Source organism: Lissotriton vulgaris, chromosome 6 (assembly GCF_964263255.1).
Source record: "Lissotriton vulgaris chromosome 6, aLisVul1.2, whole genome shotgun sequence".
NCBI classification, from domain to species: domain Eukaryota; kingdom Metazoa; phylum Chordata; class Amphibia; order Caudata; family Salamandridae; genus Lissotriton; species Lissotriton vulgaris.
In genome coordinates, this window is record NC_141694.1 from 1,793,494,758 (window position 1) to 1,793,517,489 (window position 22,732).

General features: G+C 43.2%; 1 protein-coding gene across 1 annotated transcript in view; it reads right to left on the reverse strand.

Annotated features, from left to right (window-relative positions):
- Positions 1–22,732, reverse strand: part of SLC35F6 (solute carrier family 35 member F6) — a 153,383-nt gene that overhangs the window by 10,802 nt on the left and 119,849 nt on the right. The window contains exons 3-5 of the mRNA XM_086928059.1: positions 21,853–22,024; positions 12,870–13,082; positions 7,377–7,487 (exon numbers count right to left, since the gene is read on the reverse strand). Coding sequence (XP_086784185.1) covers positions 7,377–7,487; positions 12,870–13,082; positions 21,853–22,024 — 496 coding nt within the window. The remainder of the gene's footprint in view (positions 1–7,376; positions 7,488–12,869; positions 13,083–21,852; positions 22,025–22,732) is intronic.

Below are 22,732 nucleotides of genomic sequence, written 5' to 3' on the forward strand. Positions count from 1 at the left end.
GCCAAAGTTGTTTTGGTCAAAAGGTTCCCATATCTTAGTTTTAAAAAGAGGGTGTTGCCAAGTGGGGGCTCAATTTCAACAAGGAAAGCCTCAAAAACCACGACTTGCTATTGGGAGATACACCTGTCACAACCTCTTTTAGATAGTCCTGTTTCTCCTCTTTTTAAATACTTTGATATTTATTCATGGTTTACTGCACTCTGGGAGCCATATGTGCACCTTTTAGGAGTAGTGGTTACCTAATTGTGATTTTCTGTTAATCACAATTAGGAAATTGCTATTCTTAATTTATGAAACACATTGAGTTTCATTTAGCAATTCTTAGTGGGTCGCAAATCGACCTACCTCATGAAGATTAATGAGATAAATTGATATCAAGGTTTGCAGCTATCACAGGAAGGCATCCTGCTAGGGTCGTAAGCAAAGTAGTTGTACAGAGTTCCCCAGAGGGAGCCAACTAATTGGCTCAAGTTAACCTTTCTCTCACTAGGTATGACAGAGGAAGTGCATGGTGTGAACCCTATTCGGAATTTAAGGATACCTCACACAGGTTATCGGTTGGACGACTACTGTCATCCCATCCGATGGCCGTCCAGCGTCATCATTGGTATCCTGCTCCTACGGCAGGCTGGCGGTGCAATGCCCGTCGGGCAGCTCGGAGGGCTGCACTTTGGCGGAGTTCTTTTATTCCTGGCCAACGGGTGTGTGGGTGTGAGGGGCCTAAAAAAGTGCAATAGTGAGCGTGAGTGTAGTCTAAAAAAAGTCAGTAGAGTCCATTAATCAAATTTTAATAGTCTGGCTCACTGCCTTGTTAAAAAGGAAATTAAGGGGTATTAAGGAGTGATGGGTAAGGTAATCAATCCTCATTCAACCCTTAGTGTGAGTGTGGTCGACATGTTTCTTGCCTCAAGGGCAATTCATCAGGACCTATAGTGCTCATAATATTGCTTGCGGTCCCTCTAAGGTAAGAGGGATCGGATATACGACCTGAATCGTGTCGCAGAATTACTATTTTCTTTATGGACCTCCCGGGAACTAGGAAGGAAACAAACAGGCGGTTACTGACACTGCTGTATCTGTGGCCCGAGTACATCATATGGTGCCATCAGAAACGTGACAGTGAAGTGTAACGGGATGTAGGAATTACACAGACCCCGTCAGTATGTGGCATTCCTGTGAGAGAAAAGGTTAAAAATATATAACAATTTGAGCCAGAACGAGGTAATACTGCGTCCTGTATGTGGCTGGCATGCTCCAATAGTGGCATGCATCGTGGTGATTGCCTATATCACATCAGAGCAGACATACTGTGTGTTGTGTACCAATAACACTAGCAACAGTGAGTGTTTCGAACCCTACAGTAGTCAAGTGACGTGAGGAATTTTATCAAGGTAAACATATTTGGTAAATAGCTAAAAACCGCAAAAGAATGGACCATTTGACACTCTGTGTAATCATAGGTGGTGGCTAGCACCGGTGTGGGTGACATATTTAGCATCAACTACCATGCTCGCAGAGTAGGAGTAGGCAATAGTACACTCACCCGCTCTTCCCGTGTGTAGATCCCACAGGCTGACCTGGTGGGGCCAGCAACAAGTGAGGAGTCCCTACAAACGAGTAAGAAGCACCGCGAGGCAAGATGGTTATTCAGGCGACGCGGCTTACCGTGTATTGAAGTGCTGTTGGGAGACCAACCGCGGCGAGCACAGCGGAGCGCACGCGGGGGTCATACAGGGGGGGTTTCCACACCTTACCTCAAGGGTTGCTGGCAGCAGGCCTCTAGGCACCTACCCCTCCCACGTCAACGCCGGTAGCAGGACAGCCGGTACACTCGTGGAGCCCCGTCGTTGCAGATGGGAGCGAGTTGCGCGCGCGCTTTGGGGGCGTGTCCGTTGGGTTGCTAGGCAACGTCACGCAAGGGTAGACAGCGAAGAGGCTCCTGCTGGGCTGGCGAGGTAAACATAGGCGCCATCTTAGAACGGGAAATTAATCAATTAAAGCGCAATGGCAATAACTGGGAGCAGGACAATAAAGTCCGAGTACGATACTATCTGGCTAACGTCGTCCAAGGCACCGCATCGTTGAGACCCAGTTCATCAGTGTGTAAACGATGTACCCATCTTTGTTCCAGTCTAAAGAGGGCTTGTTGGCTGATTGCTGGTAAACATTCAAGGACAGTCCACCGAATGCTCTCTATGGAGTGATTGTACTCTTTGCAGTGTTCATAGAGTTTGGTGTGTGTCTTAAGGCAGCGAATATTACTGTTGTGCTCCATAATGCGCTGTTTAACAGAGCGCATCGTCATCCCGATGTAGAGCATCTTACATGGGCACATCAGGACATAGACACACCTAGAACTATTACAATTGGTGTGTCTATTGATTGTCCAAGTGAAATCTCTTTGGAGTGCGATGGTTTTTCCTTGGATGGTCTGGGGGCACACTACGCAGGAGCCACAGCGGTAGTGCCCGGTGACCGGTGGGAGGACCCAGAGGGTATTGACTGGTTGGGTGCTCGTTTTCTTGGGGCGGGTATGGATCAGAGTGTCTTTTAAGTTCGCTGTCCTTTTAAATGCAAAGCGTGGGCGCGGTAGCTCCATCCCTGCAGAATTGAGAATGCCCCAGTGAGAATTGACAGTCTTTTTTATAAACGTCGAATGCTTTGTGAACGAGGTCACGCATGTGATCGTGTCATCTTGTTCTTTGGGATGAACTTCAAGTAAGGATTCTCTATTGTTGTTTAATGCTCTTTTGATTGATGTTTTCAACAGTCGTGTAGGGTAACCCCTGTCCTGGAGCTTGTGTTGTAGAGTCTTTGCTTCTTGCTTGAAGTTTATGATGGAACTACAGTTTCTCCGTAAGCGGAGGAATTGCCCGAAGGGTAAATTGTCCCTCAGGGCCCTCGTGTGGTGGCTGTTGTAAGGGAGTAAACTGTTTCTATCAGTATCCTTTTTAAACAGGGTGGTACTGATCGTCGTCGGATCCAAAGAGATGGTTAGGTCCAAGAATGGTATTGACATTTCAGAAATAGTGCCCGTGAATTTTAAGAATGGGTCTTGTTCATTGATCCAGATGCAGAAAGCCTCGCAGGTGGATCGGTCACCCTTCCAGAACACCAAAATGTCATCGATATATCGACGCCAACATGTGAGATCCTGCTAGGGTCATCAGACCACCATGTCTGTGACCTCTTTTTAATGAAGCAATCTTTTTTTTTTTAATGCATCCTGTTTGGAAGCGTTTATGAAACGCTGCCTGCTCTTAAATTTGCGAATGGTTACCACCTCCTCTGAGGTGTCAGTAAAAAATAAATGTTTTGCGTCCGTAATTTGATTGCAAAACATTGATACGTACCACAGAGAATCGGTATTAGGAAGAGACGCCCTAAACACATCCTTTTCAAATACCGATTTGCAAACCCAAATTGTGATTCTCGGAATTTGGCTTATGTACATTTAAAAAATCTAGATACAATCCGCTTAGGCAAACTACACAAATACACAAAGAGATAGGGATGTCAATGGAGTTTAAAGAAATCAGCAGAAAAACCTTATGCACTGAGACATCAAGGGTTTTGGTAACTTTTCCAAAACACAGGTTAGAGATTTATTGGGCAGCACAAACCATCCCCCACTCCTCTGATTCTAAGTAATGAAGCTCAGACACAATCAAGATCCAATGAGGGTGATCAGTATTCACAGGAGTAACTAAATATTTTCCTGAATCCAGTAACCATTTAGACATCGGTTCATGAGTGTGACGTTTACCAGCTGGGGATCCGAGTGCAGACTGTGCTGTAGTGTCTGCAGCAACAGGACGTGCAGGCCATGAATTAACCCAGTAGTGACCAAATGCACCTTAAAAGCAGAAGCAAAAACATATCTACCTTCCAGAAGGAATGGTAGGGCAAATACAAGGACACCTGGAAGGGTGACTCAGCGGGTCCTCGCCTAGAAGCCGATAGGCTGACTCAATGGGTTCTCACTAAGAAGCCAACAGGGTGAATCAGCGTTCCCAGCCTAGAAAGTGGCATATGTAAGGAATTAAATCTAATTGCAGCAATTGTTGCCATGATGAAACCAAAGTGTCTCTTCATAGATTAAATGACTGGATTGGTGAATGGGTGACTATGAGAATGATTCAAGAGTTGGGTCAATGGATAAATGAGTGGGTGCATAAATGGATGGAAATGGGAAAGAGACTGAGTACATGGAGGGCATTGTAAGTGCATGAATGGATGTCTGCATGATGACTGAGTGGGTAGATGCATTGAGACGTAGATGGATGAACGTGTGAGAACATAGCCAGATGGCTGCATTACGGGGTGAATGTGTGAATGGACGAACAGCTGAGTGGATTACACAATGAATGAGTAAGTCTATTGATGGATGAAGGAGTAAGAACATGAGATTAAATGGAACCTCTTGGTTCGATAGCCCTGGGACGTGGGTTGTCATCAACGGAGCAACATGTAAAGGCTGCTCCACGACTGGCCATCCACAGCTCTGCTTGGATGTAGCTAGTACTTCATGTGTATAGATAGCCTAAACATGCTTCTAAATGCCACCATGATGCTGTGGGTCCCACAATTTCGTCAGATAAGGTATGTCCAGGCCAAGTGGTGCTCAGTGCCAGGGTGGCTGCCAAGAGCCCATCTCGTCAGTGACCTGTGATTTAAACAAGTGCAGAGTACAATGAAAGGAAATAGAATGACCTTCAGCAAAAAAACTGTGGCACAGGTGAAGAGTATTTACCTTCAGCCTTCTGGTGGGTTCACTTTTCTTTTATGTGGAGTTAATATACGGTTAGAAATATGTACATGGAGAACTTAGCCCCTCTCTATTACAAGCATCACCTATAGCAAAGAATGTATTGTAATGGAGAACAGAATATTTGGACAGTGCTTTCAAAGATATTGCAAATACATCCAGAGTCTTCTGATACTAGACAATACTCAACAGGTCTATGCACCTTACAAGTGTGCCAACTTTAAGATGGGCAGCAGGTCCCCCCTCACAGTTTTAAAGATATGTTGAAGAAACTGGAACAATAGAATTTGGGGCCCTAATCCTTAAATCTAGGAGCACTATCAGATATGTCTATCCGGTCTCTGTCATTTCCAGGGCATCACTTCAGATTTTGACCAGGCCATGTTCATTGCCTTGTCCTGGACAATAGCTTTGTTCAGATAAAGCCCTGATTGGTGAGCTGGAAGCTGGATAACAGCGGTTTCTCAAAGACCTTCGACAAGCTTAAGAGGTGAGCAGCCTTTACAACGCGGGCATTACCACGCGCTGCCATTACTACGCTGCTTTTACAATGCAAGTCGTTACAACGACTTGCTCTGGAGGTCGCTGTTGGATAGGGAATAGTTTAATTTTCTAATCCAACACTTTCCATACTGTAACGTGGGCGGGAGTTGGAATAGAAAATTAAACTATCCCACTATCCAGCGCTTACAGCGCAAGTTGTTGTAACAACTTGCATTGTAAAAACTGCGTTGTAATGGCACGCGTGGTAATAGCCCGCGTTGTAGTGCCATACAACCAGCATGAGATGCCAACAGTAGTTGTTTTTGATGCCAGCATCAGGAGCTGCTTTCTTGATGAGAGATGTGAAGATGGCCTATTTGGCAGTGTCAGTTTCTATTTTGATGCATAGTTTGATGAGCTTGGGTAAAGACAATTTCAAAATATCAGTCATTGTTAGTGGTTCAGATGTGTTTTTTGTACAACACAGTCTGGACAGTGGACCACTCTTATGTACTCAAAGCAGCAACCCACATATCACCAATAATTGTATATAATTTCCATTAGAATAGCGTGCAAATTTTCAAATACTCCCTGTCCTGAGAGTATATCCCAAAACCTTGGGAAAAATCAATACTAATATCAAACTTGAAAAAGCACCGCTTAAGAGTTTTCAGTCTCCACTATGCGTGGGTGACAAAGTTCGTAATCAAAGACTGTCCAAAATAAATGAACGCTGAATCGTAATTGCAAAAGAAGTTCAAAGTTGTTTTAATTGTCCATTTAAGAGATCAGCCAACGCGTTTCGTTCCGTCAAGCGGAACTTCTTCAGGGCACACAAGGTGTCGTCACACGTGTATATATATCCAGGCAGAACCTCAGGTTAAAGTATATATATCCCTCTATGCAGGTGGTCAAGGATAAGATAAATCCAAGTGAGAGTGAATATTTATCAAATAATCTCTCATATATATCTCTGCGAACCGTGTGAAAATAATAGCCGCCTTACTATATAGACGAGCGAATTCCTCACAATGTAAATGGTCCTATTTCTTCTGCCTAGCTTCACATTTGCTGAATGAGTCGCTTAGAGGTAGTAGCCTTAATAGTATAACGTGCAGAGTATGCACCGTTGGGTAGTCCTACTCCTAGGTCTTCGGTAGATGAAAATTTCAGGGTCACTCTGAGGTAATCACCTTTCAGGCTGGGTCCCGATAACCCCAGTCGGCGTTCCGAAAATCCACACGCCAAGTCCTTGCGGCAAAGTGGTTCAGATGTGATTGAGAAGCTGGTACAATGCCCTGATGTTTTTGTGGCGTTTATAGTGACTCGTGTGAGAAGGAATGGGCTAGATTATGGATTGCAAATTTGCCTTTTTGTTTGATGTAATTGCATAGCCTGGTGATTGGGTCAATGGAGGTCAATGGAGTTTGACTCAGTGCCCTGTGGGTTGATGGGTAACTTTGTGTTCATGACTAAGATGTCTTGGAAGATAAGGTTTCTGGTATTGCCAAGGGCCAAAGTGGGGTCTTTGGCCTGTGTGTAGTCGAATGCCAGTGTTAAGTAGATCACCTTTTTCAAGGTTATTGATGGGTGGTATTGTTAGCGTTGGGGTGAGTGTTTGTATTAGGGGTGGAGGTGCATGTATGATCATAGGAATATGACCTTCAAATTCAAATTCCTGGATAGCTCCCAATATTTAATCAAAATGACTAAAACTGACTTCCAAATACATAAAGCAGACACCAGCAACGTCATAAGTGCACCAGAATTACTGATCATTGTCTTCGTATCACATTCAGTCTCAGAATATTATTTAAAAAAAGTGGTAATATTTACAGTTGCTGTGAAAATACACACCACAGACAAGTGTGTGAATATACTGGCAATATGGCTAAGGACATGTTTTGTTTAACTCTACACTATGATAGTACCAGATTACCACTGGAGTTATTTTTCATTTTTGTGTTTTTTTTATTTCTTTTTCACAGAATATTTGTGTCAGGGCCCTTGCTTGCCTGAGACATTTTTGTGGGTTTCCTGCAGTTCATCCTATGGAATGCATGGTACAAGTCTACTGAATCCAGAGGTCCAGAAAGGTCCTTCTTTACGCCTACCATGCACCTACCTTCTGTTCCCACCGCTCGCAGAGGGTGGACATCATGCTTGGCCATGAACTTTTCTTCCAGGACCATCTGGATGGCTGCTATAATCTGTGCCATGATGATGAGGAGGTCGCCTGAGGAAGGAATGAGATAAATATAAGAAGCCTGCCCATCTTTGCCAACATCCTCAAATGCTGACGCGAGCTGAAAAGACACAAGCTGTGCTGTGCTGTTCAGGCTTTGCATCATAATAATAACCAGAGCTCTCAAGTTTCCAGATTCCACTTATGTCTAGCTCATCTACTTCATGTATTTTCTTTCAATCCTGGGACTAACAGTCTCGGTTTTTTAATAGAATAAAAACAGGACTACAAATCCCAGCATGTGATGACAAAAACACCTGGACTGCACGAGCTGCTCACACATGGAACCAGGAAACCTGAGAGCTCTGTAGTAACATTCCTTCAACTCATGCACATTAGGAGAAGTTCAATGATTTTTTGTAAAACAAAAAGTTATTTTCTCAGTAAATAAGAATCGCTTTCATTCAATAAACCTTTTCGGGCCCAGCCACCTGGCCTACAAAATCATTTGGAACAGACTTAGGGTATACAAAGTTGGATTTGGGCACGGCCATTAGCCTCATGGTGCACCTATATCTGCCAGGCTCTCAGATTGCTTATGTGTGACATTTCCTTGCCTTATGTGCGCACTGTGACTGACGCTGTATCGCAAGTGAAGCCAAGCAGTCATGTCTGTGCAATGAGATACATTTCAGAAGTTACCCACTTTTGACAATCTACGGCTCTAGTAAAGTCCTTAAAACCGTTGCAGTGAACCCGAACTCCTTCTGCTAGACCACTAACCAAAACAAACACTTGCGGTGCCATAATAGAGAATATGCAAATCTTTTGGTGGTAGGCCTTTAATTAATTAAAAACGTAACAATTTGTGCCTGCTATATACTGAAGTACAAAAAACGTCCCACAAATATACTTTGGCACAGATGTTGCATTTACAACCCGTTATAATTATTTCTTGATTTAACAGTTCTATATAGCACTCAATGTCTGTGACGTATGATGGAACTTTGCATAGATCCAGGTTATCTTTAGTGATGCTAGGAAGGAATGGGACCACGTGCAGTGAAGCAGCCTTTAACCAGCAGGAGATCAGACTTACAGTCCCAGAATGCAAAGCGTGCTAGGTAAGGACCCAGCAATCTGCTAAGAACTGCCTTTGTACCCTTACCTCAGCATCATACCTGTGCGCTGAAGGTACCCTTTGTGACAAGAATTGAGACCCCGAGCCGGGCCCTGTGCCCGGGAGGGCACACCATGTGCACCCCAATTAACAAGACTACTGTATGGTTACTGAGCTGCGCAGAGATGGCCTTTGTGGACACAATATGATGTCAGAGGAGGGCAGGCTTTTTTACTTGGTCTGATAATCACCTGCAATCCGTTGCCCATCCACGAGGAGAATATGTAGTCCATTTGTGTACAGTACCTGTATTAGTTGGGTCTGGTGGCTTAGTGGAATAATGTGCCCACTGCAGGGGCCTGTGTTTGACCTCATGGTGACAGGTTCAAATCCGAGCAGGACCACTCAGCCTTTTATCCTTCTGAGGTCGATAAAATGAGAGTAGGATAACAATGAACATCTGTTATTCAGATCCAAGAAACCCTTCTGGGTGAACGGAGGCTTTACAAATACACATGTTATGTTACGTGTAGAGAATGCCTGCGGAGCATGTGTGACACGTGGCTACAGCTACACTCGATTTATTTTGCATCTGCTACTATCTACCAGTACCCAAGCTAGAGGGTTGGAAGAAGCGCCTAGACAGCAGATGGGAGTTGTCGAGCTTCCTTCTGGGCATCCCAAGAACCCTTTGGAAAGGGTCAGACTTAGGAGTCTCAAGGGAAGGAGAGAGAGGACCCCTTTGAAGCTAGGGAGTTGTCTTCTGACCCATTGTACTCTGAAAGGGCCAACCCCACAAGTTAGTAGGTAGTTAATTGGGGCACCCTCCTTGCCTGTCTGCTTTAGTTGTAGAATTCTGCTGAAGAAGACTGCCCGCTGCAAACCACTTTTCTGCTGACACCTGAGCACAAAGACTATTGATAGACCAGCCTAGAGGAATAGCAAAAGGCAGAAACTGTCTGAAACTGGTCTCAGCACCAAATATTAGAATAAAAACCCACACTGTCTGCAATTTTGTATTGAAGATGGTTCAGAAACTTTCAGTCAATGTGGCAAGGTTTGTTTTGCCGGAATCTGGGGTACACCAGTGGGGACCATAATCTCGTTGTCCTCCAGAGTTGGCGTAACTACAGCCACATCCCCTCCCCAGATTCAGGACTAGTAAGCTGGGAAAGTTGATCCGTCTGCCAGGAAGGCGGCTACGAAGTAGCCGAGGCAAGAAGAATCAATGTGACCATTGAGACATGGGGAGACATCTGCATGTCTCTACCAAGGGTTAGGTTAAAGGCCCCTGACGTGTCCCCGCAGCATATACCACTGCATCTACACCCGAGGACAGGGTGGACATCACCAGGGTATGAGGTCAGTTGCAACCATCTACTGCCCAGAAGCAACAAGGCAATAAAGACATTTTGACTGCAGTCTACAGTTGTATTTCAAAGATCTCTACAAGTGGTGAGAGGAGCTCAATACCAACAGAGTAGACTACAACAGCAAGAAGTAGTCACATTGCGGAGTGGACAAGCACAGGTGGCCGAAGAGCCCCGGCTTCCGTAACAGAAGGTTTACACCAGGGAGCCCTGTCGACATTCTTAGCTGCTTCCACTAGAGGTGAAACCTGGTCCCAGATCAGAGGAGGGGCTGGTTCCTGATTTCCACTGAGAGGTGCTATGAGCTCCAGAGAGGAGAGCCTGACTCCGGCCATTGTAGACATAGGTTCTGGGATAGCTTGAAAGCAAACAAGACAGGATATGATGCAAGAGTGGGTGGGTGATGGTGGACACCGTGCAGAGGTAGACCCTGTCGGAAGAGTCTGAATTCCAGAAAAATGTCTGAGGTCCTCATTTAGAGACGCCTTCGCCTTTGCTAAGGACCAGCCAGGCCTAAACAACCACCTATTTCATTGAGGTTAGCCTGAAATCATAGTGTACCAGGTTTTTGGACAGTGATTCATGTTTTGAGGTTTCTTTGTGCTTTTTATTTAAAGCATTTTAAAATTCACAGATGCGGTCTCTTTAACTATTTTATACCATTTTGCTTATTACATTTTTCATGACCTTTCTAATGTGGATTGAGAATTGTATTGTGTAATGTTCTTGACTTTAATGCTGTGACGTACTTTTTTGAATGTATCCCATATTTCTCGGGGGAAAGCCTGCTGCTTGTGTCCAATATACATCAGGACCGAGCAGAGGTATATCAGTGAACTGTATTGTTATGTCTGGCCCTCATATAGATAGCCTCAGTTGTTTATTTCAGTTTCTGAATCTTATAGCCCACTGCTATGATATAGCAACAGGGGGTACCCACTGTTGCTACGTCATAAAGTCCTTCCAGGCCAGGCTGGCAGGGCTCTCGGAGAGCCTGTCAGCGCAGCAGAGAGCCCTGCCAGGGCAGCGCTGCTTATCGGCTTTGACAGAACGCACAGCTGCAGGAGGGGGAAGGAAAGAAGGGAAGGTGGTGGGGGTTGGTCAGGAATGGTAGGTATTTTTTTCCCTTTGAGACAGGGATACATAACAGACTCCATGTTATGCATGGTCCCCACATTACTACTCTGCCACTGCATAGCAGTTGAAAGCAGGGGTGGAGGCTTTTGGGGGCCATACATAAGATAACATTATAGGTGTGTAACATGGGAATTGCAGGGATCTTTTACACCTCAGGGTTCTGAGGTAACTCAGAACCCCTCGATGAAAAACATCCCCGAAATGCCCTGTTCCCCATCTATAATTGTATATGTTATGTACAGCTCCCTCATTACTCCTCTCCCACTGCGTAGCAGTTGAAAACAGGGGCATGTGATTTTGGGGTCCATACATACCATAAAATGATAGATGGGTGAAAAGTGAATTACAGGTTTATGAGTGACATGGGGTTTCTCAGTGACATCATAGAAAAGTTGAGCTTCGCTCTCGTTGTCTATTTGACGTCACTCAGACCCCCTCAGTGAAAAACACCCCAGATTCACTGTTCCCCATCTATAATTCTATTTCTAACCTAGCACAATAGTGCCCTATTAATCTGTTGCGGTCAATCCCTCGGAAATGAATAATTGATTTCTCATACTGCATAACCTGTCCTGCATATTATATGCTATGCATTCAATGTTCTGTACTATGCATTGTACTTTGTGTGCTGTGTATTCCATGACATTAGCATTGTACTGCATAGTGTAGGGTAGTGTAGCATATGTTTACAGCAATACATTCTATGTGCTGAACGTTGCACAGTGAGCAACTCCACTCTGCCCTCCGCCAGCCTATTGGTCAATCAAAGCACTTGTTTTTCAACGAAGGACAAGAAGCACATGTTACTATTTAAAGTTAAGAGTCGGTGATTAGGGACATCTTAAGGATTTTGGGGGCTCTGGAGCAAATGTAATTTGGGGTGCCCTGTTTAGAACAGCTTTGAATTTATGATCCAATTTCCGCGTTTTCATGCCCTCTTTAGCCAGATCACTGACAGTGCACAGGACACTGGTCCAAATTTGGAATGTGTTTACACATAATATACAGGGACAGTGACGTGTGTTTTTGATATTGTAACACAGCAGCAGCTCAATAACATTATTGCATATACTCTCCGTGACACCCTCCCATTTGTCATAAGTGAGTTTCTGTTTTGATGTAAAAAAACTTTTTTTAATAGATTTTGCATGAAACACAAACACAACATTCCTCTGCAAAATGTAATAGACTCTCAAACATCACCCACATTAAAAATAAATTAAAGGAAAATGGAATTTAAAACAATTTGTTTAAGAATTGTTCAAGGTCATCAGGGCAAGACTCTGCAGAACAGAGCTGGTTCTTTCAGCAGGGCCTTGAATGGCTGCGGCCCTGGGCCAGAGCCCACTTTGCCCATGCCTTAAAACGTCTCTGTGGGTGAACACATTTGAATTGCTGTTTAAGCTTCATGTTAACAGAAAGAGCATACAACAGACCAACACAGCCGTGCTGCTGATGCTACAAAGACATTCCTTGAACTGCAAGCACCACTTGTAGGACACAACTAAAAGCAAGAGTTTTGTGAAAACCTATACAACAGTGGTGCCCTGGTCCTCTTCTCCACTTCCCCTTCAGTTCCCTCTAATGCTGAGTAAGATAAGAAGCACAAGAAAAAGAAGAAAAGAAAGAAGATCTTGCAACAAAAAAGAGAAGTACAAGGTGCAGAATAACGTTTGTCTGTCCTTGTGGCGTGTGGAGACCTTGCTGGACAACCCAATCCCACATGTTCATTTGTGCATGACAATGAGTCACCATTCATAAGAAAAAAATATATTGTGACACATGTAAAAGGAATGACGTCTGCACCTGTGATGACATTGCTCAGGCTCCCTTCCCTGTCCTCGTTGCTGAGCAGGTCAGCCAAGCCCACAACCACGAGCCCGGCGATGGTGATGAGAATCCCGGTCCACTGACTCCATAGCAGCTTCCGGCCCAGGAAGGCCACCGAGAGCAGCCCCGTGAAGATGACCACAGCCCCCCGCAGCATCTGGAAACTCGAAGCGCTGGTCATGTTCAGAGCTGTGGAGAGAGGAGGAATGGCTTAGTGATCGAGTGCCCCATCTGTCCTCCTATAAATGGAGGCATGCTATATAGAGATGTTCATAATATATGTCGTGATGAAGTGTACATCATTTTATTATGTCAAACTGTAATGAACTACCTCTTTATTAAGGATTCACACATAGAATAATTTAGGAATAAAAAACATAGTTCTAGCTCAACCCATGCACCCCAGTCTGCAGCAGTGTTTCATCCATACATTCTGCCAACTTCAGTTTCAATCAATTGCAATTTTGATGTTTATCTACTCAATTATGACCAGAATATGACAGTTCAATTTCTGAATAAGATGGTATAAATCCTTTTTTCACAAACCACCATGAATATGAATCTTGCTTTTAGGAAATTGCTGACTTTGATGGCCTTGGGTGATGGCTAGTTCAAGTTTTCTATAGAGCTAATTGTCAAAGGAATCACCTGTAAGCACTTCATCCCTAATCAACAAAAATGTTTCTTATTAACTCACATAAATATTAGGTAGTGTTCCTGTTTGGGTTGACTTTCTGCAGAACATACTTTCTTTGGAAGTCTTGAACAACCTGACTAATACATGTGTCATCTCAGTCCACAAACGCACAGCACATCTAATTGCAAACACAATTGACCTCAGCCTTTAGATTGAACCCAATCATCAACAAAAACATCTTTGTATAGTCTGTGAGCAGGTTTTTTAAGTGTTCAGAAATTTGGCGCTCAACTTCTCACGGTAAAGTATTAGAATGTCGTGGTTTCCAGGAAGGTGCTTCTTGGCCAGAGGAAAACCTTAACCTCTGTAAAGAGAAGAGGTATAAAAACCTCCCTCTTATTCTGATTGGGCAGGGATCCAGAGCACACTATGCGTATCCAAATGATATTCTTATCTTCAAGTATTAATACATACGGGATAGATCAGACCAAACGTGAATTTTTCAAAAGTTTATTAGTCAACAGCGTTCACCTCTAGGGAATCACTGTACCTGTCACTCTAGCCTACACGTGTTTCATCACAGCATGTGGCTGTGACTCTTCAGGGCTATAAAGGATATAATAAAAAACAAATAATAACAAAATAATAAAAAACAAAATGACAATTCAAACATACGAAAAGTATGTGTGAAGAGAAGGGACACCAGTGAAGTGGAAACCAACACAGGACGAGCGGGAGAAAACAAAAGTGACTTTTGCATTGCAATTGAAAAACGTTCTTTCTTATATATTCTTAACTCTAAACTTGTGCAACAGAGTAGTGTTTCGTGACATACGGCGCATATGAGGTTAAATAATCCTCCAATGAGTGAACCTTTGTTCATATCTTAACTAACAAAAAACAAGTGTGTTGTGAGGTGACTTGCCAGTATTAACTGTCTCACTGTTCACAGTCTTGCTACCTCCCACCGTGCCTGTCTCTCCCCTGCTCCTTCTCAATCCCTCTGTAACTCTTTGAACGATTATTTTATCAATAAAATTATCACCATTAAGGCCAATATTCCCACTGTGTCCCCTCCTGCTCTGCCTGACCACTCTCATCTATCTTCCTCTGTTCTGGATCATTTTGAACCTATCTCTCCTGAGCTCTTCCTTGACCTGCTCGTTAAGGTCAAGTCCGGTTCACCTGCAGACTGTGCCCCTGCACGGATCCTTAGAACTCTTTACACTAGTTGTCCGGCCCCCCCCCCCTCACTTTTCTTAACACTTCTTTGGTCTCGGGCTGTGTTCCCCCCTCCTTTAAATCTGCTATTGTTTTTCCTATTTTGAAAAAGGCTGGCCTTGATCCCTCCCTTCCATCTAACTTCAGGCCGATTTCCCTTCTCCCCTACCTAGGGAAGATTCTTGAAAGCTACGTGACATCCTGCCTTTCCGCCTACATTGAGGAGAATCATCTTCTGGCCTCCCACCAGGCGGGTTTTCGTCCTGGCCACTCCACTGAGGGAGTGGTCCTCGCGGTCCTAGATGAACTTAAGGGCAAGGCCGATAGCAACCTCCCCCAGGCCTTGGTCCTTTTGGACTTGTCCGCTGCGTTTGACACTGTCGATCATGCCATCCTTCTCGACTGTGTCAGCGCAGCGGGCATCCAAGGCACTGCCTTCTCCTGGATCGCGTCCTTCCTCCAAGGCAGATCACAGGCAGTCCACCTTTCTGATTTTTCTGCTCCCCCACTCCCGGTCACCTGTGGGGTCCCTCAAGGTTCTTCCCTTTCCCCTCTTCTCTTCAATCTTTACATCCGCCCCCTCATCTCCTCTCTTCTCGAGCTGGGGGTCTCTGTGTATAATTACGCTGACGACCTCCAGCTCGTCTTCGATCTTTCTTCCCCAGCTGACTCTTCCTAAGTTCTGTTCTACTCTTCTTTTCATTTCTCAGTGGATGAGCTTCAATCATTTGAAGCTCAATCCCGATAAAACAGAGTTCGTCCTTACTGGCGGCTCGTCTAATCCCTGGTCCTCTGCTCCCTGGCCCCTTTCTTTTGGTCCTCCCCCCTCTCCTGTCTCTTCAGTCCGGACTTTGGGCATCAAGATCAGCAATGATCTGTCCATCCACACCCAAATCAGTTCCGTTGTGTCTTCTTGTTTTTCCTCCCTCCGCCTCATTCGCAAGATCTCCCGGTTCTTTTCTGTTGATGGCCTTAAAACCATTATCACGGCCCTTATTACATCCCGCCTGGATTATGGCAACGGCTTGTACGTAGGCATCCCTGCCTACGAAACTCGCCGTCTCCAGGCCATCCAAAATCAGGCGGCCCGTCTTATCCTTTGTCTTCCCAAATCCTCCCACATCACCCCGGCCCTCAAATCCCTCCATTGGCTCCCGGTTCTCTTCAGGTCCCGCTTTAAATTAGCCTGTCTGGCTTTCCGGGCGCACGCTCGTTCTGCCCCGCTTTTCATTAACTCTCTTATCTCCTCCCACGCTCCCAGTCACTCTCTCCGCTCTTCTTCTCTTTCTCTCCTTCATGTCCCCCGCTTCCGTAAATCCCGAACCGGGGGCACCCGATTTTCTGTCTTGGCCCCCCAGATTTGGAACAATCTCCCTCTCTCCATCCGCTCTATCCCCATTTTTTCCCACTTTCGTAAAGCCCTTAAAACTTTTCTTTTTCTTCAGGCATTTCCCGGCTAACCTCTCATGGGACCCTCTGTAGAAACTGTTGTGCTCCTCAGCGCCAGGAAGCCGCTTGGCCGCAGTGCGCTTTAGAAATTTCTTTTTCATTTCATTTCATTTCACTATAGACGGTCTTGACTTAAAAAAAAAAAAAACACAATTTTGTCTTACATGATACTCAAAGTATAAATAACCTGGTCCATAAGAAGTTAGCAGTATACTGTAAGATGGTTCATAGAGATGTACCGAGTGGCAAAAGCAAATGATTCAGCGTTAATTTAAAATATTCAAACGGTTGTTAAGCCCTTGATAAGCAGTAATCTCTACTTCTAATTTCATAGACGCTCTCAATATGTAAATTATTTTTACATGGAGATCAAGCATGATTAACCATTGTTCGGTTAAGATTGTTTAAGTAATCTTTCTTTATCACACACACCTTGTTTGAGTAAGTACGCAGATATCCCTTGAATAATAATATGCACAGTCACTAAGTAATTACCGGTTCAAAGTCTCAACTTACAACAGCATTCTCTACATCTCCCCTCACTTGTAAGTAAAAGGAGTACCGTTTTACCAAAACATGCGAAAAAATAGAAACGAAGCCGTGTCACTCAATTAAGCCATTAAGGGTAACTGCAATTCAAACTGGACCATTAGATTCCGTGCAATAATGTAATATTAAATGGGGCTTAGGTAGGCAGCTGCGAAAGAAAAAATATTACTCCTTTTACTTACAAGTGAGGGGAGATGTAGAGAATGCTGTTGTAAGTTGAGACTTTGAACCGGTAATTACTTAGTGACTGTGCATATTATTATTCAAGGGCTATCTGCGTACTTACTCAAACAAGGTGTGTGTGATAAAGAAAGATTACTTAAACAATCTTAACCGAACAATGGTTAATCATGCTTGATCTCCATGTAAGAATAATTTACATATTGAGAGCGTCTATGAAATTAGAAGTAGAGATTACTGCTTATCAAGGGCTTAACAACCGTTTGATTATTTTAAATTAACGCTGAATCATTTGCTTTTGCCACTCGGTACATCTCTATGAACCATCTTACAGTATACTGCTAACTTCTTATGGACCAGGTTATTTATACTTTGAGTATCATGTAAGACAAAATTGTGTTTATTTTTTTTTTTTTTTTAAGTCAAGACCGTCTATAGTGAGACAGTTAATACTGGCAAGTCACCTCACAACACACTTGTTTTTTGTTAGTTAAGATATGAACAAAGGTTCACTCATTGGAGGATTATTTAACCTCATATGCGCCGTATGTCACGAAACACTACTCTGTTGCACAGGTTTAGAGTTAAGAATATATAAGAAAGAATGTTTTTCAATTGCAATGCAAAAGTTACTTTTGTTTTCTCCCGCTCGTCCTGTGTTGGTTTCCACTTCACTGGTGTCCCTTCTCTTCACACATACTTTTCGTATGTTTGAATTATCTTTTTGTTTTTTATTATTTTGTTATTATTTGTTTTTTATTATATCCTTTATAGCCCTGAAGAGTCACAGCCACATGCTGTGATGAAACACGTGTAGGCTAGAGTGACAGGTACAGTGATTCCCTAGAGGTGAACGCTGTTGACTAATAAACTTTTGAAAAATTCACGTTTGGTCTGATCTATCCCGTATGTATTAATACTTGAAGATAAGAATATCATTTGGATACGCATAGTGTGCTCTGGATCCCTGCCCAATCAACAAAAACATCATCTATTTGCCCAAAAATTAAATCAAACATTAACGTAAGATCAAAAGTGTAGGTAATGTCAGAATGATATTATAGATATCATGAAACATTATATTAGAAACATTTAGTAAGTTGTACTGGATTGCAGCCCAGAGAAATCAACAGTGACTGAGACTAATTAAAGCACTCCTTCCATAACCTTGTTGTCTGCTGGGCTCTCTCGACTCAAGAGTGTAGTACAGTCCCTCAAGGCAGCTAGAACTATCATTGCTCTAAATCCACCAGTCATTGCCTTTCTGTTGAGGTAACCTACGGCAGACTCTAAGGACCAGCCAGACCATATCCCCAGCTTGGATTGCTCCTTTTCAAAAAGACAATGAAGGTGGGCGAAGGCAACCTTCATGATAATGAGGAGGCAAACAACAGATTACATGGCCACCGATCAAACATCTGACCACTCATATGCACTGAATCCATAGTAACTGAAGATCTGCTCATGCCTCTTGATAATGGACAACTTGAAGTCATGATCCTCTTTGACCTTCCATTGACTTGCAACATGTGGACGTTGGCGTTCTACTTGAGCAAATGAGAACTGGGCGCGGGTAACAGGTAGAGTCCTACAGACGGAAGCCACCTGGTGAAAACTTGAACACCACATGTGCGGTCACTCACAGATCATTATTATTGACACTGTTTCTACATCTACAGTGCCAGGTAGAGGTAAATTCACCATATGGTATTGCAACTCTCAGGCAGATACTGCCCATCTATACATATGGTCCTAATCAATACTGCAAGATCATCAATTGCTTTTGAAGTAGCCACCTTTGGATGAAGTAGAGGGACCTCCATCTGAAGAGCACTAACACTGAAATCCTGGTAAGAGGCTATCGATTACTTTTCATTGGCCGGAGGAATCTATATGGAGAAATAAATTTACAACACATCTCAGAAAGGGCTCTGTTAGGATGACTATCAACAGGGGCCCTACTGAAGTCCATCCCTCAAGGCCAGTATAAGTGCATTACCAAGGGATCCAGTTACACATTCAGCGGCTATTGTCGGTCGCCTGTGTTTTGATCTGACCTTTAAACGGCTCCCACCAGTGCTACCCTGCCATCTGGTCCTCAAGCCATCCACCATCTCTCACTGTGTATGCTTTCCAGTGTACTTGCACATAAAGTTTTTATATCAATGTTGAGTCTAGCTTCAACCCTCACTTCTGAAAAGACTTCCGACTGTCAGAGATTTATTTATTTTATTTTATTTTGAAAGTTTTATATAGCGCAAACCAGATCCCGAAGGATATCAGAGCGATTTGCATGAGGATCAAGTGAGTCTACAAGTTACAAAATACAACAGTTACTAGAGCATAGTAAAACACAGGCAAAGAAACAATGTTACGGGAATAGCAAGAGTAACAGTGATCATGGAGACATGAAAGTGTCTTCAAGGTGCTTTTATGCTATACTCACCTTTGTCATGTGATCCACCCAACCTAGACAGAATTTCAGCTCTGATTACTACAGTGCATTTAATAGTTCATATTTATTTCATTTGCATGTTGCGTTTTCCATGAGACTGAATACTTAGCAACCTTTCTGTAGGGTTCTGAGGTTATTCTTTCTGTTTCTGTTTTGGACAGTCCCTTGATTTTGAATGTGCTAACAGGAACTTTACAATTACTGTAAACACCAAAAGCAGTACCTGTAATTATTATTGTGCTATTAGAGGTAAGTGGGGTAGGCACCAACCATTCGGTTCCAGCTAGTGCATTGCCTTATCTTGGTTACTGATTCCCAGTGGGGAACATTTGTAACTGGTGGAAAGCACCAACCAGGAGCTCATTTTGCAGCCCACAGGGGGGCACAACTATCCACTTTACCAGCCCTCCCTGTACAATAGCTGATTACCTGGGAGGCATTTAATGTTCTTTGTAGAGCTCAGGATACTAAACTCCTTCAAAGCCCTTTTCGCCCTTAACGCTGGTAGATGTGACTTTTGCCACAGGAATTGACCCAGTACACCAAAACCTGGTATATATAAGAAGAAGTTACTTGTGAACCAGTGACTTAGGTTAAACTTTCATTCGTTCCTTGATTAGAAGCCAGTTCATGTACATCACAAATCAGAGTTGATAGTTTTACACTTCCTTAAATTCAGAAACAGATCTGCTGCAATTCCTAGGTGATTTGAAGTTGTCATAGTAACTGAGGTGAAATCCCATTGTAAAGATCTCAAAGCCATCAATCTAGTGTTTATTATGGATAGGTAAGCTGTAAAGGTTGTCACAAAAACATATTTACAAAAGACAGTGGCTAATTCATGAAACCTCCACTCTATGCACAGGATAAAAGACTAGACGCCAGTTGGCCTATCCAAGGCTAGAATATTGCAGCTTTTGATTATGCAGTCAGAGGTCACTGCAGGGCACTAAAGGGCTTATTACAAAGTCCATTTTAGTTCTCATGGAGCCAGCAACAGCAGATAATGGTGCCATCAGACATACAAGGTCCGTGGGATCACTGGGGGTCTGTGTTCATTCACCTGGATATTTCAGTCAAAACATATGGGCGAAAGCGCAGTGACTAATGAGGAATTCAAGGGAACTGGAGTTACCAAGTCCTGCTCTCAAGTTTAAATGTGGATTCCCCATTAATTTTGCATGCCTAAAGTTAACAAGGCCCCTCTGCTAATTGTATCTGTGGGGGTTTGTAATCGACACCAGCAAACCCAGGACGTACTAATGGGTACCTAAGTGACCTGAGAGCCAGTAGTATAATAAAACCTTAGAGGGCCCACTGTAAGGTAAGGTAAGGCCCCCCTTACCCATTCCCTTGCAGTTTCTGAGTGATTTATTTGTCTGAAGCTGGCCAGCCCAAGGGGGACTCCTTTGAGGTGAACGGTGTCAGGCCCCTCCATTCCGTGGGGGATGCAGGGACCTTCATTACGCCCCTGCTGAGAGCAGCTTGTGACATATTTCTGAGATATTTCAAAGTTTAAAACATAACAGTTAAAGTCTTACTCTTGATCATCTAAGGGTATGGCCTATCACTGGGTAACCGAGTGGAACAAATGCAGATGAAGAAACATCAAGCAACATGACACACATACAGCTGATACACCTATCCTCTATTTTATGAGCAGCAGGAAAGCTCAATCTCAATGTCTTTTGTGATCCTTCTCAAAGGCTGATAAGATAATGATACAAGTCATTTTGCTATTTCTCCTTGCAAAGTCTTGTAATGTTAAGGTTAGAAATTCATATCCAGGGGTTTCAAGCATTTTCTGAAAGTGGGAGACCCATGCTTTGTTTTTCTAAACAAGCTAAAACTATCTTAAACTTAAATTCTTCCAGGCATCATTGTTTTCTTCGTGCAATAAATCAGTGATTCTTAAACTTTTGATATCTGTGGACCAACAACTAACAATTATTGAAATCCAGGGACCCCGGCTGAAGCAATTTCTATGATTTGAACTAGAAAACAATACACAATAGGGAAACAAGCTTTCAAATACAAAAATCTTAATTTTAATTAGAAGGTTGGACGTTTTCTAAATTCAATTGGGGTTACCATTGTCCATACTATAATCTGTTTGCTGCACTGCTCCCATGAATAAATCTGAAGATACAAACGTAATTTTTTTCATGTAATTTCATATTCCATCATATTTACAGAACATTTAAAGTTTTGAATTTTACATTTTGCTTCTTTATTTATATACACTTTATTAATCTGCTAATAATATTTAATTTTCTAAGCAGTCACGGGCATCATCAGTTAGAGTTGTGGACCAACATGTGTCCTTGGACCATAGATTGCTATACAGCACCACCTGTCCAACTGTGTACCTTATTCAGGACCAGTTATTAATCTATTGCTCTTCCCACCCCAATAGCTTTCATCATTGGCTCTACCATACAGCACGTAAAGACTGTTCCATCACTCACCCACATACATGAGGCTGGTGCCTGTCATGTCACATAGGGCTGGTGGGAGGAAGAGTAGTGGGTTGAATGGACGAGATGGGGGTAGCCGAGGTTCTGGCCTTCTTCTGTCACTCGCCACCAGGATGTAGAAGGCGGCAAGACAGGAGAGCTCTCCAAGGAACATGCCCGCAGCCTAGGAAACAAACAAATGCACCTGTCACCAACCCACATCTTGGCAAAGCCTTCTTGCAAAATGAGTCAATTTACACAAAATACATCAATGTTTAATCAAGCATCAATTGTACAAGGGTTTGACTGTAAGACCTAATAACTACTATTTTTTCGCTGATTATACATAAATGTAAGCTGGAAAGTGATTTAGGAAAACATATGGGTATCTACATATGGGCTAGATGCAATAATTCTCCCATAATAAAATGTACTTTCTGTTTGTTGTCTGGAACACAGAACTGAAACATTAATAACAGGAAATCTCCAAGGTAATCCAAGATCACAGCAGTTTTGAAAGCATAGCACTTAGAATAACAGCTATGCATAGTGTTTAGAATAACGGGTATGTATAACTACTCAATGAGATGACTTGTTGCTATAACCTAATTGTAATTGGTTGGTGCTTCTTCCTTATTCTTGTTCTGTCCCTTGCGGCTCAGTCTATAATGATGTCATTTGGATTGTTGTGTGAGTGGGACAGGAGGAGATGTCAGTTGGAAGAGATGGGCTGAGCAGCAAGGAGGCTGCTCCTGGTGGGGCATTACATGGATCTTACCATCATCTTGTAAGTTATAGTTGATCCTGTAACCTGACAAATAAACCTACAACTTGTTTCTATGACAAATAAACCTACAACTTGTTTCTACGTGACCTGTCTATGAGACAATCT